Source organism: Xenopus tropicalis, chromosome 6, assembly GCF_000004195.4.
Source record: "Xenopus tropicalis strain Nigerian chromosome 6, UCB_Xtro_10.0, whole genome shotgun sequence".
Classification (NCBI taxonomy): domain Eukaryota; kingdom Metazoa; phylum Chordata; class Amphibia; order Anura; family Pipidae; genus Xenopus; species Xenopus tropicalis.
In genome coordinates this window covers 112,632,112-112,649,578 of record NC_030682.2, presented here as the reverse complement: position 1 = coordinate 112,649,578, position 17,467 = coordinate 112,632,112, and the positions used below count along the sequence as shown (strand labels likewise).

General features: G+C 41.9%; 1 protein-coding gene across 3 annotated transcripts in view; it reads left to right on the top strand.

Moving 5' to 3' along the window:
• The first annotated feature begins 869 nt into the window (after positions 1-869).
• Positions 870-17,467, top strand: part of nol4 (nucleolar protein 4) — a 150,394-nt gene continuing 133,796 nt past the window's right edge. For all 3 annotated transcript variants that reach the window (XM_031903924.1, XM_031903923.1, XM_031903922.1), the window contains exon 1: positions 870-2,444. In XM_031903924.1, the coding sequence (XP_031759784.1) occupies positions 2,190-2,444 (255 nt within the window). In that variant the 5' untranslated portion in view covers positions 870-2,189. The remainder of the gene's footprint in view (positions 2,445-17,467) is intronic.

The following is a 17,467-nucleotide window of genomic DNA, read 5'->3' as shown; positions in this document are numbered from 1 at the left end:
AAAGAACTTTAAGGGCTAGTCCCGCTTGAAGCTCTTGAGTGCCACTGCTATTTGTTTGGAGTCTGTGGAGGGGGTGCCGATCCCCCTGGGCATTGTGCACCGAGCGGTGAGTTTTTTTGGAGAGCTAAGGGTGTGCGGGTTAAGGTTCAATTTGTACACAAAGATTGTAGCACAAGGAGCCAATAGTCATTACACCAATTACCTGGGGTACAAAAGAAACTGTTTTATTACTGGATATTTGCTATATAGCTGTCTGTGGAGAATATCTGTCCATTAAAGCAGGCAGTTCCCACCATAATGGATAAAAATAAGGGCGCAAGGAGCCAGTGTTCTGTCTACACAATAAATCATGTCCTTAAAAAAAATTAGGGCTCATTTATAAACACTGGGCAAATTTGCACCTGGGCAGTAACCCACAGCAACCAATCAGTGGTTAGATTTTTCCACCCAGCTGCAGGTTGAACACTGAAAGCAATCATCTGATTGGTTGCAATGAATTACTGCCCATGTGCAAGTTTGTCCAGCGTTTATAAATAACAATCCCTATGGGGCAGATTTACTAAAACTCTATTATCCCAAATCTGGATACTGAGATAACCCAAGGATCAAATCTACCAAAAACGTTCAAGACATTGTGCTGACAATTTTAATTGGATTTAAAACTATTACGGAGCAATCTACAAATCGGAATTTCTATCATATATTTGCTGTGACCAGAATGAGATATAACTGGGTGCTCAAAAGTTCCTTTTAAAAGGGTACAAAATAAAAGAAGCGACGATACTGTGCTGGCTATGACACCTTTCACCAGTAGGTGGCAGCAGGAAACCTATAAAGAGGCAAGCAGCCATTTAAATAGACAAGGAGTCTGGGCTGTCAGTCCCGGGCCGGCTCCAGCCGCCGTGAAACCATCCAATAAAGCAGCGACCAGAGCCTGGAAACAGCAAGCTGAGCCATTTTGCCAGCCGTGGGATAGGCACACTGTGCGGAGGGTAACGGGCGCTAGTCATTACTTCATTTGCCTCTGGGGCAGGATAAAGGAACAGCACGGCCGGGAAGGGTAGAAAAAGGCGATTGGGCGCTTGTCCCTAGTGCAGTTGATCCCAGAGGCTGCTGGGCCGGACTGTGAGTGCGATGCGAGTGTGGCAGCAGCTGGGGGTATAACAGGGCGACTGCCTATTCGAGGCATTTTGGCATCTGCAAGAATAATTGCTGTCTGCTTCTAACCGAGGGAACGGGCTGCAGCTACTTTGTGAGCAGGATATGGGGGCAGGAGCTGCGTGCTGCTAAGGGACCAACCAACACTGCCCTGAGAGGGGCGAAGGGAGGCAGATGGCTCTGTAGGCATCACCCGGGCACTTCTCTGGGGGGGGGAGAGGGATGAGCAGTGAGCAGCGGATGTGCTATTTCCTGACTGTCCTGTCTGGGCTATGCGCTCCCTAGCAGCCACCTAATCCTCCCGGGATTCAGCCTTGCATTGTCTCCATTGTCACCGTCAGACCGTTCCTTCCAGCACTTATATCCTATTCTCAAGCTTCTTACTCTCCAATAAGGCATTGGACTGGGGGTGAAGTGAAACAAGTGAGAGCCCTTAGGACTGCCCTGCAAAACTTGCCATCCTGGGAAATCCAAGCTCTGAAGTTTGCAAGGTGGGATTGCAGCCAGCCTGCCAGGAACACAGGGGCTACACAAGGGGCCGCAATTATCATTCAGCACCAGGGGCCGGGAGAGCCTGCTGCCCCCCGCGTTGGGATAGGCTGCCTCCCTTCTACCTGCCCCATTCGGGATAAAGCGGCAGCAGCACGGCCACCTAGGGGTGTATGTACCATATGCTGCTAAATCCGGGGCTGTGGCAGCGCCAAGGCAGCACAAGCACCACCGGCCCCTGGGGGGATAGCGGCTCCCGGGCCATTGGGATAGCCCTGCCTGCTGCTCAGCGCAAGGGAGACGGAGCACGTAGAAGGACAACAAAAACATCTGAGACTTCTCTCTCCCTCCCCCACACACCCTCACCCACCCAGCCAGCCATTGGGCACATATTCCTATCGGAGGGGGACGGTATCTGATCGATTAGCCCCCCGGTTCCGGGACACCTGCCAGACGCGGCGCCCAGTGGGTGAGCGCAGGGCGAACAGGTGCCAAGTGCGCTGGGGAAGGAGCCGGGCGCTTGGGGGGGTCTGGCCGGGAGCATGGAGAGCGATCGGGACATGTACCGGCAGTTCCAGGACTGGTGCCTCAGGACTTATGGGGATTCCGGCAAGACCAAGACAGTGACCCGTAAGAAATATGAGCGGATCGTGCAGTTGCTCAATGGCTCCGAGTCCAGCTCCACGGATAACGCTAAATTCAAATTCTGGGTGAAATCTAAGGGCTTCCAGCTGGGGGATGCGGACGAGCTGAACGTCGGGGACCAGCAAGTGCTTTTCGTCCCTGTCAAGACTACGGTCAGTGCTCTTTTCATTTGTCTGTCTGTAGCTGGCAGGGGAGAGGGGGGACATAGTGGTGCCCATAGCATGTCCCTATTGCCCCCCCCAGTGACTGGCACAGGAGTCCGGCCCAAGCTTTGTGCCACACTGCACCTCTCTTTGTTTTCACAGTGTGCAGATACTGCCCTGTGGCACTGCTGGCCATTGTGGTACAGACTGCATTGAATGGTACATGGGATGGGATGCTGATTTTAGCACCACCATCTGCTACACCAATTATAATAGGTAACCAGCCAAGGGATGGAGCTGCGGGTCACATATGTATATGCTGTCTTGGTATTTGGGGAGGCTCCAGCATTTGCTTCCCATCCCTCTCTGCCTGTCCTGATCCCTATAGCCCAGTTCCCTGGTAACGGGCTGTGCCCCTGTATTTTCTGTTTTTAGTGTGTGTGTTGGGGGGGGGGGGGTATATCCCCAGGATGGGAGCAGGCACAGGCGGGGGTGGTGGGACTGATGCAGACCGGAGCTGTGTGTGCAGGGGGGGGTGGGGGAATCTGCGTGTGCTGTGGGGAGGTGACCCATTAGTGATGGGACTGTGAGCAACACTGCTGTTACTTAGTAGCGGGGACCTGCCTACTCCTCTGCTCCTCAGCCTTACCTGGCCAGCTCTTGTGGGAGGGGGAGCTGGGGGCTGCAAGTACATTCTATCATTACACTCTGTGTCAGATCTGCTTTGTCTGTAACCTGTCACTTAATCAGCAGTTATTTGGCTTCACTTCAACAGAGGCTCATTTTTTATTATCAAGCCCAATGACTTTATATAACTGACTCCCTATAGATGTCTCTTAATAGTTGCACATTAGAACCTGCACAATTCGGCCTCTTCAGCCAACATACATTTATTGCTTGCTGTTGCAGGACCTGAAGCTGCTATGCACTACATTTCCCAGTATCCTCCAGCTTCCATGGTTGGTGTTTGAATATATTTACTGTATGTCAGCTGGAGGGCTACAAGTTTTACATGTCAGCTATAGGACTCTATAGATTGGATGGTCCTTACCTTTTGCTGTAAATGCACCATTGCTGGTGGCAGCACCCTAGTGTAGCACAGATAGCTCTGAACACAAAGGGGACACACAGGGAGCCTTTCCTTATCCCGAGGAGCTCCCAGTCCCCTGTACGTAGGCTGCAGACACATCTTCCATACAGAATAACTGAATCTTGTCTCTTTCATTATTTTTCATCTTTTTGGGGGCTCTACACACTTATATTATATTAAATATTTAGCATTTAGGGTCTGCTTCTAATTAAATAAAACTACAAAGTAACAATAATGGTTAATGATATTTAGTTGCTATTTACTACCCTTTTCTGCAGAACATCATAATAAGCCTGTGCATTTGCACCCAGAGCAACCACCTTCATTTTACTTGAATTGTTATTTTACCAGTTACGGGAAGATACATTATTTAGTAATTCCTTTAAGTCCTATGAATGAATTTATGTAGGACAGTGACTACAGGTGAGTGATCACTGATTTTGCAGTTAATAATATGTTCTGACCTGTGCTAGTGGTGCTTCCCTTGCTGGAGCCAAGCATCTTGATATCAACCAACTGGAAGCTGAGACTTCTTAATGCGTGACATGGCATCTTACTATTGGGCAACCATAGCATCTAACAGCATATTAGCTTTCATTTTGGCAGCATTTACAAAACCTTCAAATCTTCATTCTGGGGATTTAACAGATGGTACAAGCCAAGGGAGTTTCTAGTAGCAGGTGTGAAGGCAAAGGTGCTTCTTAGAACGGAATCTTTTAAAAAGCAGAACGTTGGGGACTACATTGTCATACTCTGGTGCTGGCCAGCTCTTTTACCTAATCACCCTTTATAGATGTGAATATAAAAAAAGTTCTGCTTAGAATACCAGAATGCAAAGGCAGTTTGCATTTTTATTTTCTGTATTGTTTTTTTATTTATTTAAGTTTGTTCTGCAACTGTCAGAATTCAAACTGCTGTCTGGTTGCTAGGATGTAATTGCCCGAGCAACTAGGTAGTAGTTAGAATGGAAGATAAATAGTAGAGGGACTGGATAGAGAAAAAAGAAATAGAAAACTAGAAAAAGAATAAAATTAAGGCTTCCATAGGGGTCATTTCCTTTACTTACATAGCCATGGGTCAATCACAGGTCTTTGTACTGTTTTGGAGTGATTGGGTCTCTTGGAACAGTTCATTCACCCCTAGCCCTACACTTGGCCAGGACCAGAGATACTGCCTGAGCTCTACATTTGCTGCTTGTTGCTAAGAGCAGGGATTACTTGGCGATACATTGTGGGACTTGTGTGCCAGATGGGTCGGTAAAATTGAGATAACATGGGCCACCATATATCTGTATAGCAATGTTTTTTTTTTCTCTGTAAACTGCAAACATTATATAGTTGTGATGATGAAATGTATTGCTTTACCTTCTGATCAAATAGTCAAAAAAGGAATCCAGCAAAGTGTGAATCTGATAACAGTGCATCTGTCTAACCCAGAAGCATATGTATTTGTGATCACTTGCCAATTCTCTAAAGAGCTTTATAACCCTAACCGCCCAAAATCGCTCAGGGTCTCACAGTATCAAAGCAGATTATGTAGATTTTCAGATTAAACACATGGGAGTCTCGCAGCGGAGGAGACATCTAAACAGTTACAGTTCGAATTCAGAGTGCGAGTGGGACAGTGAGGAGTGAGGGTTGTCAATAGTCCCCTTCTTGTGAATATCTTGCTTTACATCCACATTGCTTGTTGCTATTAATTGATAATCTGTCTATTTGTCATCAGCAAAATGCCTCCATTTTTTCACAACAGATGTTTCTTAAAATATATCCCTTAACTTTTCAACATGGTGAAACAAGCATTGTTTATTTTCATGTTTGTTTTTTTTTAATGTTTTTGAAGTGGGAGCTGCCATGCTGCTGTCGCGGTGAGAAATAATGCATTTTATAGAATCTTGTGAAATAGTGCCCTCCTGTGTGCATAATGGTACAGTGGTGCTGAGCACATTACAAATGGTATAGTGTAGCATGTTTGTCTGGCTTTGATAAGGCATCTTTTAGATATGAGGATACCCTTGTTTTAGAATTTAGGGACCTCATCAGAACTGAGGTGCCTTCAGTTGGCCATCACAATTATAAACCATGTAGTAGGCACTATTGGTGTGTGTGCCTCTGGTAGGAATCTGTCTTTATAATCTTGTAAGCTCAACAGACTGAAATGTTTACAAAGCACTATTATTGTTGAAACCTCACAAATAAAGGCTAATAGTAACCCCTAGGCCTATGGCAACCAGGATTTTTTTTTACTTCTGGTAACAGGTAAACCATGCTCCACCTTTTATTGCTCTAAAAACTGCAGTAATGGGCCTTAGCAACATCTGTCGCCACCATATTCCTACATTGTTTTTCTATTAACCAAATTGTACTTGTCTTAGAGTGTGGCAGTCATAGGAAAACAAGAGTTGGTTTTGCTTACCACAGACAAAAATGCATCATTCAGTTAGGACAATAAAACATATGCTTAGCTACTTTTTAACCCACACTGCCAGAAGGTATATTGGTGTCTTCTTTAAATGACAAGGAAACCCCCTGCTGCTTTTGAAATAGTGCTCCCCATGTACAAGTCCCCCTCCTCCCTCCTTTTGCAACCACATGAAGTACTCCTCCAAAGATGTCAATCTTCACCTGTACCTGTCCATAGAATGCAAAGCAGCACAATAGGCTTGGCAGCTGCCATGTCTGACCATTTCGCATCTACACGCAACACTGGAACATGTACACTGTAAGCCAGGACCAGATCAGTTTTCAGTTTGGGTGGAGAAAGCGGGACCTGTACAGAAGGGACCTTTTTTAAAAAGTGTGGGGGGGGGGGGTAAGTTTCTTGTCTTTTAAAATGAAGTAACAGGTTTCCGGAACTTTAAAAGAAGCTGAAGGGCTGCTCGGACAAAATTCCTTTTCCTGTAACTGAGTGCTCAGTCCCCGTGATGACATTGTAGTCCTTCCGGTGAGTCTTATTTTTATTTGGGTTGACACAGACATTAATGGCCCCAGAGATGAGGTTAAGTGTACATGTGATAGATGTAAATACAGACTGTGGGTGAATACAGGAGTTAGTAGGAGCTGCACAGTCTTTCATAGGACCTTTCAATCTTCTATCTTTTGGCTTGGGATGCCCAATATTATTTTATAGCTCATACACAAATGCCCACAATTCCTCTAGTGCAATGTTTTGTATTTTGGCCCAGTTGTACTGTCTATCTAGGGAACCAAAGAAGTAAATGTTTGTACATGCAAAATGTTATTTTTAACGAAACACATCATTTACCTTGGGCATTGTACAAAAGGATGATGATTAAAATAAACAACCTGATCCTGAACTCCACTAGAAGAGAAATATTTCAGACCCCCTGGGAGATTAAAGAGTGAGGCCATCTATTTAAGGTTTTTAACGACAGCACTTTTTATACCAATGCATTTTTGAAGGGTTAGAATGCAGCACATTTGATACATTCTCCCATAGATTCATCAGTTACTGTATATATTGGGAAGGTATTTAGTTGGAAGTTGAATTTTATAGTCCCTCCAATTCTTCAGTAAGACCCCTGTATACTGTCCTGCTAAAAGTGCCTTCCACAGTTACCACCAAATAGACATGGTATAGTTTCCCAACTACATGTTGGGGTGTAAATTGGTTGCTGCTATATATTCTCTGCAAATTAACATTTTGTCCACTTGGTGCATAATCAGGCCTTGGCTACCTCTGTACTTTAATAGTAGGAGTCAATTACTATATTTGTATATTAAGCAGTCAGTGGGCACCTAACAGTTTGTGGCACCTGGGTACTTGGTGTCAAACTAAGATTTTTAGGGCCCATCGGAGACCTGACACACTGGCCCATCTGTCACAGCAATTAGTTAGAGACAGTACAAAATTATGTAGAGGTCATATAGTGAACAATGTACCCCCTTTTATAAAATATAAGGATATTATAAGTTACAGAGGAGTTCCATCACCATATTTTATACAGGTCATGAACCTCTGATGTGACCAGGCCCGTATTTGTGGCAAGGCCACAAAGGCCCGCGCCTAGGGTGGCCCAAAATTAGGGGTGGCATGCTGCCCCGCCGCAACAAAATTTTTAAATTTGGCTCCCATACGGAGCAATGGGGACCTTTCCCCACTGTTCCATATGGGACGTTAAATTTTGCGCATCCGCACGCGCGGGGGAGGCGGTTTGGGGCGATAAAATGGGGGTGGCCTAGGGGCACACGGAAGACAAATCCATCACTGGATGTGACTTTTAATATCCTCATATTTTACTGGGGATGCATTATTTTTTTATAATACACACGTTCTAGTGAGTCATGTGGCAGAAATGGCATCACTAAGCAACAATTATAACTGATGACATCACTAAGCAATGATTATAACTGATGACATCACTAAGCACCATTTATAAAGATATAATTTACATGGCTCTTGTGTTTTATATAGGTTTATATTGGAAATAAAAAAGGGCTGTTGGGAATTGTCTAAGGTTGAGGCTAACTAGAGGCTAACTAGGGCCTGGTATAGCAGGGAATCCTCTGGTGCTCAGGCAGGCCAGTGTGACCCTGGTTACCGCATAACACATTTTGAATAAAGAGGAAGTCTGTAACGCAATAACCTGTGGGAGACAATAAATAAGGAAGGTGTGGGTGGATGCTGATATGTTTGCTGTGGTTGTTGGAATTAGGATTCTTTATATACACTGTTAGCAGTAATCAGGAGGGTGTACCTAAGAGATTAATGCCCAAATTTATACTGGAAACTTTAAAAAAAAAAAAAAAATTCATGGCTTCATCCCAGCATTCACCACAGGATGAAACAATAAAACTTTAAAAGCAATACCTTTAATGATTATTATATTATCCTGGGTGCAAATACCTGGGTCAGTCAGTTTGTCCAGGTTGGTGGAGGATATGCTGACACTTTGTGCAGGAGCTGGTCTGTATAAAACTCACTGCATTACTGTGAGGGAACTGACAGGCTGTGATTACAGCATAAGACTGAACAATACTGTGATCTGCCAGTGTTAAAGTTGTAATCAAAATCACAGCTGTAATAATGTGTTTGGTTCCTTCATAGAAACATAGGGGGTTCCTATAGAGACCCACACAGTCATTCATTTGCTAATCTGGCACAGGAACCTGTTTTGTGAATGAGCACAAGATCAGTATGAAACTCTGAAATTCCTGCCCTGTGCATTCACAAATTTTGTCTATAGAAAGGGATTATAAGGCAATTAATTTTCCAAATTTATTTAGTGATCAGATCTGTGAAATCATCACATGTTATTAAAGTAGAAGGGTGATCTCTACAGGCTTTGGTGCATTGGTATCACAGGAAAGAACTGATTTCTCTGATCAGGCACACAGAGATCCCAGCCTGTCAATTTCTCTCATAGTAATTAAAATGGTCTATAGAGACTCACACATATTACAGAGCCAGGATTCTGATCTGGGAAAAAACAGAGCCAACGTTTCTATACAGAAGCCATGGGCAGGAATGCACTCTATATATAGTTTTAGAGAAGGGTTTGGGGTCAGGGCTGGTTTTATAGGAAGTCAGAGAGTGCTTGCCATGGCCCCTTGAATATATTATACTGTATAACATTTGTACAATTTCATTTTAAATACATATATATATAGTGGATAAACAGGAACACAAAAGCAAAACCTTCTCAAAAGCAACTGCTTTAAGTGCAGGTCAAAAATGAAAATAGAGGAAGAGTAGCACACACACACACACACACACGCACACACACACACACAAAAGATTCAACACTGTCGAAACGTTGGATTTTTTTCAATAAATATTTTGTCCTTGCGTGTGTGGTACTCTTCCTCTATATATATCTATACTCAAGCTGCACCCCCAAGCTTCTGTTGAACTTCTTTTAGTGGAGTACCTTAGGGGTCTGTCCATGGTCTATTGCTTTTTTGTTTATTCATAAAATAACCTCCAGGTTGTTATTACTGACTCTGTGTTTACTGATGATACTTAAAATTTGTATCGTTAGCTATCAAATCAGCCACTGACCCCAGATTTATACAGCAGTGTATAGGCCTGTCTGTGGGGCAAAATGGCAGCCTGCCCAAATATATGACTGGGGATCAGTTAGATTCCTATTGGGCAGGTTTTAACTCCCTGAGGCGAGGACATCATTGGAAAATTGATGCGGTCTTCTCTCAGTGCACCCTGTTATGATCTAATTTTTGGTCTTGGGCCAAAGATCCACTCAGTCGATGGCCTCACAGATCCTGCAGTGTATGGTTAGCGTAAATTGTGTAAAACAAAAGCCTCCATGCAGGAGTTTTAGTTCTTCAGCCTGTTAAAACTTTGCCCCCAGCCCAGTAAGAGGACAGCACAATTATTGTGGCAGCCAGAAAAAAATGTTTCTGAGTCTGACATGGGCAGGGGGCAAGGGGTTATTTTTAAGAAAGAATGCTAATGTTTGCAAACTGACACTGCCATTTTCCTCCAGAAAAACATGAATGAGTCAGTTAATTGAGACCCCTGGGTCTTCTAGTGGAGGATAAAAAATGGATCCAATATTTGTTTTAGATACAAAAAAATTTGAATTTATGATTCATTGGGAAAGGAAAAAAGAGAATTGTATGAGTCATATTGTTCCTGTGTGTGTTAGTTGAGATACGCTGCATTCCATGTGGGTCAGTCCTATGCAAGAAGGGGTTGCATTAAGGCAGCTGTGCATTTTACAATATAGAACTGTTCTAAACACACATGTTCTGCCTCATTCTGATCTGCATGCTTCCACATGCTCTCCTGCTTATACCCAGCTATATGCATGGGTGGGAGGGGAGGGTTTGTGAGACACACTAAGGAGCTGGGGAAACAGTAGCATATCTAGTAAGGACCCGGGCTCCCATTGCAATTAAAAATTCAAGGGCTTCCCTCTTCCCCTTACACCCCTCTACTTCACTTGCTCATAAGGAGTGGACAGCGAAAATTAAACTGGCAGAAGGGACTATGGACTACAATACAGAAGATGCTGTGATCAGGCCACCCCTGGTATTTGGCAGTTAAACCACTACTGTGAAAATAAGTGCATACACAGAATGGAAGAAGCAGCATTGCACTGCGTTTTTACACTGCTTATGTTGTGAATTTGCAACAGGAGCATCCCACTACTGTCTGGTCCATTCCTCCCACTTACTGATGCAAGAAGCTTCTTGTGATGCCTCTCTGCTCAGTTCTATCACTCCTGTCAGAATGACATAATTTGTCATTAGGCATATCCTTTAATTATGTCACTTTATTGGTGTGCTTTGACCTATTCCTATTAATAGTCTGGCATAGGTATCATTCCATCCCCTGTTTCTTATGACAAATTTCCAGGAGGAAATAATTTTTTGCCACATGTAAAGCATTTCACATGATGTTTTACATAGGGTGGATAATTGCTATGACCTGCATAAGGAGAGTGGGGTTTGCCAGGTACCAATGTTCAGGGTTTAGGCCTGTCAGGCATCGGCATGCATGGTGGTTGCTTAGCAACCTAGGAAGCCCTGCAGTAGCCTGTACTATTGTCTTTACTGGAACCCTCAGTGGATTGAGATCTACAGTATAGAGCAAAAACAAGAGCCGGGATCTGCAACCCTCTGAATTCCCTGCATCCTTCATCACTTAGTAACAGAAGCCACAAAGCAGCCATATTGCAGGGCAAAGTCACATCAGCCCATACAACCGCTGTTCAGCTATAAAGACCACGATATTAACTGAACAGTTTTGCAGAATCCAGTATTTACTAAAGAGGGCATTCATTTTGGTTTCTTAAGTGTGGATCTATCATTTATGTGTTCCTGAGCAAACAAAAATGCATGGTCAAAGCAAAAGATAAGGGAGATAAGTTCAGATGGTGCCTCGGGTCATGCCAATGACAATGCAACATTACAAACAAGCACATTGCACATTTATTCTTTGTGTGGTTTCTTGGTTTGCTGATCGTCTTTGCTTTTAACTGGAGAGATTTTCCTGATGGTTCTGCAATCCACTGCTTCTGGTAATTAGACATCATTACTGCTGTGTTCAAGGGAAAGAGAGGGGGGAAGAGGACAGGCTGGGGCTAATTAACTACTTGATTCTAATGAAAGAAAGAAAGACTGATAGCGACTGGGGGAGAGCACCGGAACAAGGGAGGATGCACAACACAAACCTCACTGAAGAGATATCTTGCAAGCTGCAGGGCACCATCCTCTGTTCCTTTCTCTCCTATTGTATGTAGAACTTGCACCAGGCAACAATGCTTGTCCATTTGTGGTTTGGACGGTTCACTGTTTGACCACCTGAAAAATGAAACAAACACATCGCTGCTCTCCAAATGCCTGGAAAGAGGAGGACAGTATATAGCCAAACCTCAAAGAAATACAGAATCCAGTACAGAGCAATTAATTAGCTTCCTTCCCAGTGTGAGGCTTCTTGTAAGTATAGAATAATGTCTCTGTCCATTAACAGGAGCTTTCCAGTATCAGCCAAAGAAAATTGCTTTTTAATAGTAACATAGCTAGTATTCCAACAGTGATACACAGTAACTGCCTAGCCGTGGCACTTTAGGTTCCTTAACTAGCGCTCCCACAATCTACAAACTGCCACTGACAAGAGAGCATTGCAAGTAAATAAATACATACATTTTATTGTAAAACAAACTGCCCTGATCCTGAGGGAAGGCAGATTAATAAAATGTACCACTTTACTATGTATAGTATACATTTTTCAGTCCTCTTGAATGTGTAAGTATTGAAGTGCTTAAAGAGAAGGGAAGCAATTTTGCAATCTATTGTATTCTTTTCTCAAAAAGAGGTTTTTAATAACCTCTTTCCTGCTGTCATCCCCTGAAAATTTCTAGAATAGTTCCAGGGCTATTTGCACAGAGGTTCCCTTTGCAGGAGGCTTTTCCAATCAGAATCATCCATGCAAAAGCACTTGGTGGTTCCTGCTGATCTGCTAGCTTTGTTGGGCTGTAAAGGCAAGGGGTAGCATTCTTCATAGCTCGTTATGATTGTGATTAGCTTCCATCATCATTATCATTTACAACAGGTTACATAGTACATTCAGTGGCAGACTGGCCAATTAGGGTGCCAGGAAATCTCCCTGTTGGTACCGATGTCTGTGGGCCCTCCTGCTCACCATCCATTAGACTTTGTATGCCTATACCATTTCCATTCTTTATTTCTGTAAGAGAACAAAGAGGAGAAATAGAGGGAAGGACACATGAGAATGTAAAGGGAAGAGACTGGGGGAAGTGAAAAATTAGTTTGGAGAATGGGCATGCAGTCTAAGTCTTTTTCTAGTGAACTCTTGGCCCCCACGTTCTACCCTGAACACTCAGAGGACTCACAATGAACTAAAAAACGAGCTACAAAATGAATATTAGAGGTCACTTGTTTATGATCAGCATTGGCCCCTGGACTCAGAAATTGCCTAAAGTCAATGACCCAGCAATGACCTAATAGCCCCATAAAGTTACTTTGGGAAATGCACAGTGTCATGATGTATCTGGGTCAGATACTCAGCTAGAATCTTGCACGCGCATGTGTGAGAGGTTTTGGAGTTCATCTGTTATGATCTTTAGTGGTAGCTTATGTAGCAATGACTTCTTATTGGAGGACCTTTTTGTGTAGGGTATAGTGAAGCTTTGCCAAAAAAATTAGGCTGAAATTTCACCAAATGTAATAAAGTCTATGGGCATTTTTCACCAAATTTTTTCTCACATCAAATAGGTTGGAGTCAGTCAATGTTAATTACTGAGTTCTCATGCCAAATGCAAAAAGTCAAGGGGTGTTTTTTCTTGTGCCTAATGCATTAAAATCAGTGATGGTTTTTTTCAGCGAAACAAATGTATGTCAATCTTTTGCCGCTCATGAGGGATAGAGCATTGACTGCATTTTCTAAGTGGGTCCTATACCTAGGCCCCAGATGAAAGCACAAGAGCAATGCAAACTTTATTAAAAATATGAAGGATATAGGACAACCAACATAGATCAGCAACAAAGGCTAAAGTCCCTGGACTTTTTCTAAATGTAAATCAAGACATATGTCCTGTATGTTGTTTATAGTTAATACTATTTTTGTTAACGATTTATGATCTATTACTCATCTTATCATCTTAATAAGGCACTATTAGCCTGCGTGATACATATATAAACAAATAATGCGCTGTGGAGTGCCCCTTTAAGGATAATCTCCAGTCCCCTAACATATATATACAGACTACATACTACGCTTTTGGTTGTTAACATTGATACTTACCAAAAATGCTATGTTATATTAAGGAAACCTTTTCTGTAGATATCACAATAACTATATGGTAGCCTGTACCTTTTCTGCTTACTTGAATCAATAAAAATTTATTGAAATAAAAAAAAATATAAAGGATATTAATAATCATATCAGAGTTTTTCTACAATGTCACCTTCACCTGGAGCCTTCAACCTCAATACTCTTATCTAAGTGACCTGTTAAGTGGTCCCTAATGCCCTTTAACTTATGTCAGTCACTAAATGATCTCCTATTCAGCCGCTAGTTGTGGTACCAAGACCATCTGACTACAATCTTCTGCTGCTTCAAATTCCCATATCCCTGCTACATAGTCACAGCTGTAACAGTTATCCTATATAAACACTAGGGGCAGTCACAATGTGACAATAATCATTCTATGAAATTCAAGTTTTTTTTTCATGAATTGCAATACGTATTTATTTTATAATAAGTAACTTCTAAAATTTCAAGGTATATTAACTGTTGTTGAAACTGATTTACACTGCAGTCATTTATACTCTATTAGTCAGTGGAGTTGGTTTTTCTTCTATTATTACTCAGTTTGGCTACTTTTGATTTTAACACAGTATTTTAATAGTCACAACCAGTGCAATGGAATTAAGTGCAAGGCAATTCGGGCAAAGCACAATGTTCATGATATTACTACAATGCTATCATACTAGTGTTTTTGCACCTGTATTAATAAATGAGGCCCAGCCCCAGTTCTAATCCTATTACCTGCAACATACAATTGACCTCTGTGTAAATTAAGGAACAGTGGTCTTGGGCAATTCTTTGCACTTGGAGAGAAAACTGGATAGAAAGAAAATAATCTAATGATTAATGGAACATTTTCTGCTTTGGCCAGCACTGTAAGTGGAGTATGTCAAGGTTCTGCCCTTGGACCACTTCTTCATTTGTTCATTAATGACCTTGAGATTGTCACTGAAGCTGTTAGTTCAGTGCTTGCCGACACCATACATTTATGAAAAGTAATGAATTATGTACAGGTTGTTTATAACAGTACAAATTAGACTATATATGCAACTAACATTTAACTCTTTTTTGCCTAAAATCAGTGGTTTATTAGCTTTACGTTTAATATTATATTTATTTGCTTATGTGGGTAAGTATGTTTCATGATGCTTTCTGCCATATGGCAGTGTTTCTATATGGCCAGAGGTATCCAGACACTCCTTCAGATTACTGGAATAGGCTATTAAAGCCACACCCTTCACACAGGTGAAACTACATAATCCAATGATATTCTTGGCAATCCCCTGCTTCTACTTTGGGGCAACAGTATGAGATAGGTCCTTTCCTGTTTCAGTACCATTATACCCCTATGTAAAAAGCAAGGTACGGAATTGCTTTGCTGAGCAAAGCCCATTTGAACCCACCTGTGGGATAAATAAGGACACTGAAGTGAGCCAGGCCTGATCCCCAACATTAGTAACCAATCTCTTATGTAGGAATAAAAGCAAATTCCACCAGCAATGTTTTGACATCAAGTGGAAATACCTTTGGTTCAGAGATGAGATATTGGACAGGCAGCTGGCCACATACTTTTGGCCATTTTATTTAGTTTATTCTTTAAAGAGGAATAGTTTAAAGAAGACAAGACCACTAATCTCAGATTCCTTTTATTGTTTAGACTCAAGGTTTTCATATATTAACTATACACTAACATTGAAATGTAATGCCAGAATTAAATAAAAGTGGAGAGACTTTAAGGATCAATGGAAAGAGATACAATACTGCAATACTTTTAAATGTATAGAATATTTTATAGCAGAATTTTGACATCTATAAGACATCCACTAACAATAAATACAATTTAATGGGGCTAATGGGGCTGTAATGAACTGTAAGTAAAATTTGATGCTGGTCACTATGTTTGATTTTATTTTTTTAATTGCCTTTTTGTTCTGTCTCTGGTTGCTAGGGACACATTGGCATCCATGTAATGCAGCATTTAGAAAGCCTGTTAGCTGATATTCCTGTGATTATATTTTTTCAAGTGCTGTTGACAAGATTTAACATCATTTTAGTGAATTCACCTTTTAAATATGCAATAATATTTCTGGTGCAGCGAAAAAAGGTATAATGGAACTGGGGAGAGAACACTAAGTGAATTATAGTTGGGAAGAATGGCTGATAACATTTGGTCTGATTGGAAAAGAGGCAGTTATAAGGGGAGATGAGAACTATATACAAATATATTCAAGGCCAGTGCAAAGTAGTCCCTGGGAATCTTTGCTCACATGAAAATACAAAGAACAAAAGGTCATCCATAAAGATTACAGGAAAAATGATTTCACCTTCAGCATCAGTAAGAGTTCTTCATACTATTAGCAACAGGATTGCTGGAATGTGTTACTTTAAACAAAGGTCGTTTTAGAGAGCTTTCATTTAGATGCCACACTAGGGAAACTGCTCCCATTAAAATGCCATACACAATCAGTGTGTGGCAATGGCAAAATGTGTGCTGGGGTTAACCACTGCACTATAGGTCCTATGCGGAGAACTTACTGGGGGGCTCTACTCACTGCTGCAGGCCTCCTAATGGACCCCCCCAAGGGGCAGGCCCCAGTGCAATTGCATCCCCTTGCAACCCTAGTGTATCACTGTACACTGTTGATTTGCTTCTGTGTGGGCTCCTCAGTTGTAGGATAATGTGCCAATTTGTACCTAATTTGGTGCCTGAGGTGCAAGGTCTGGTGCAAGGAACAACTCTACTTAAAGTGATACTGACACTAAAAAACTACTCTTCAAAATATTAATGTACATTAAAAGTTACCTATAGGTCTTGTTGATCATTTTTCACTGACAGTTTTGCTTTTGTAAGTAATTGTTACTTGAAGTCCCTAAACCTGACTGTTTTGCCAACCTGACTGTCCCTTCTCAGCCTGACAGTTAGAGCTTCTAATGCTAACGGCCTACTGCTGCACAAATATGGCAGCCCCCTCATAGAGGGACATGGGGGATCTGATAGGGAATGTAAAAGCTTCAGGCAAATACTTTTACAGCAAAATTATAAATAGCATGCAAAGACAATGTTATGATAGATGTGAAAAAGGTTTAATTTCTGGTGTCAGTATCTCTTTAACAATTGGCTTAATCCCATAGTAAATACAAGGTTTCCTACATGTAGTGCCTGGAGAATTGCACATAAATAAAGGATGTGTAAGTTCACAACTTATCTTCCCTACCCCCTGTTTTTTTTGTATGTTGGACAAAAACAGACTTAATTTAATTGGTCTGGGGCTTGTTGTTTATTCCTATTACTGAATTTTGTTAGAGTTCAGATATTTATAATTTTTAAAGGACAACTATTGCTGGGCATGTGATTGGGCTTAAGATGATGTATCTCATGCATTAGTGTGCTGTTCCAAAATCTACAGCAGCCCTCAGAGGTTAAGGCTCCATCCCCCATATGTAACAAAGACACTTAGGGGCAGATTTATCAAATGACTTCGAATCCCGGACGGGATAAATTCTGTTTGGATACAAAAATTTCTGAAAATCGCAAATATCATGAAAATGCTTATGAAAAAATCGTATTAGTCACGATAATATCGTATTGGCGATACGAAAGTCACAAAACTTTCGTATCGGACAATTGTAAACAACGGAAAAACCTTTCCGATTTTTTTGCGCAAGCGTACACAAAAAGTCGTGC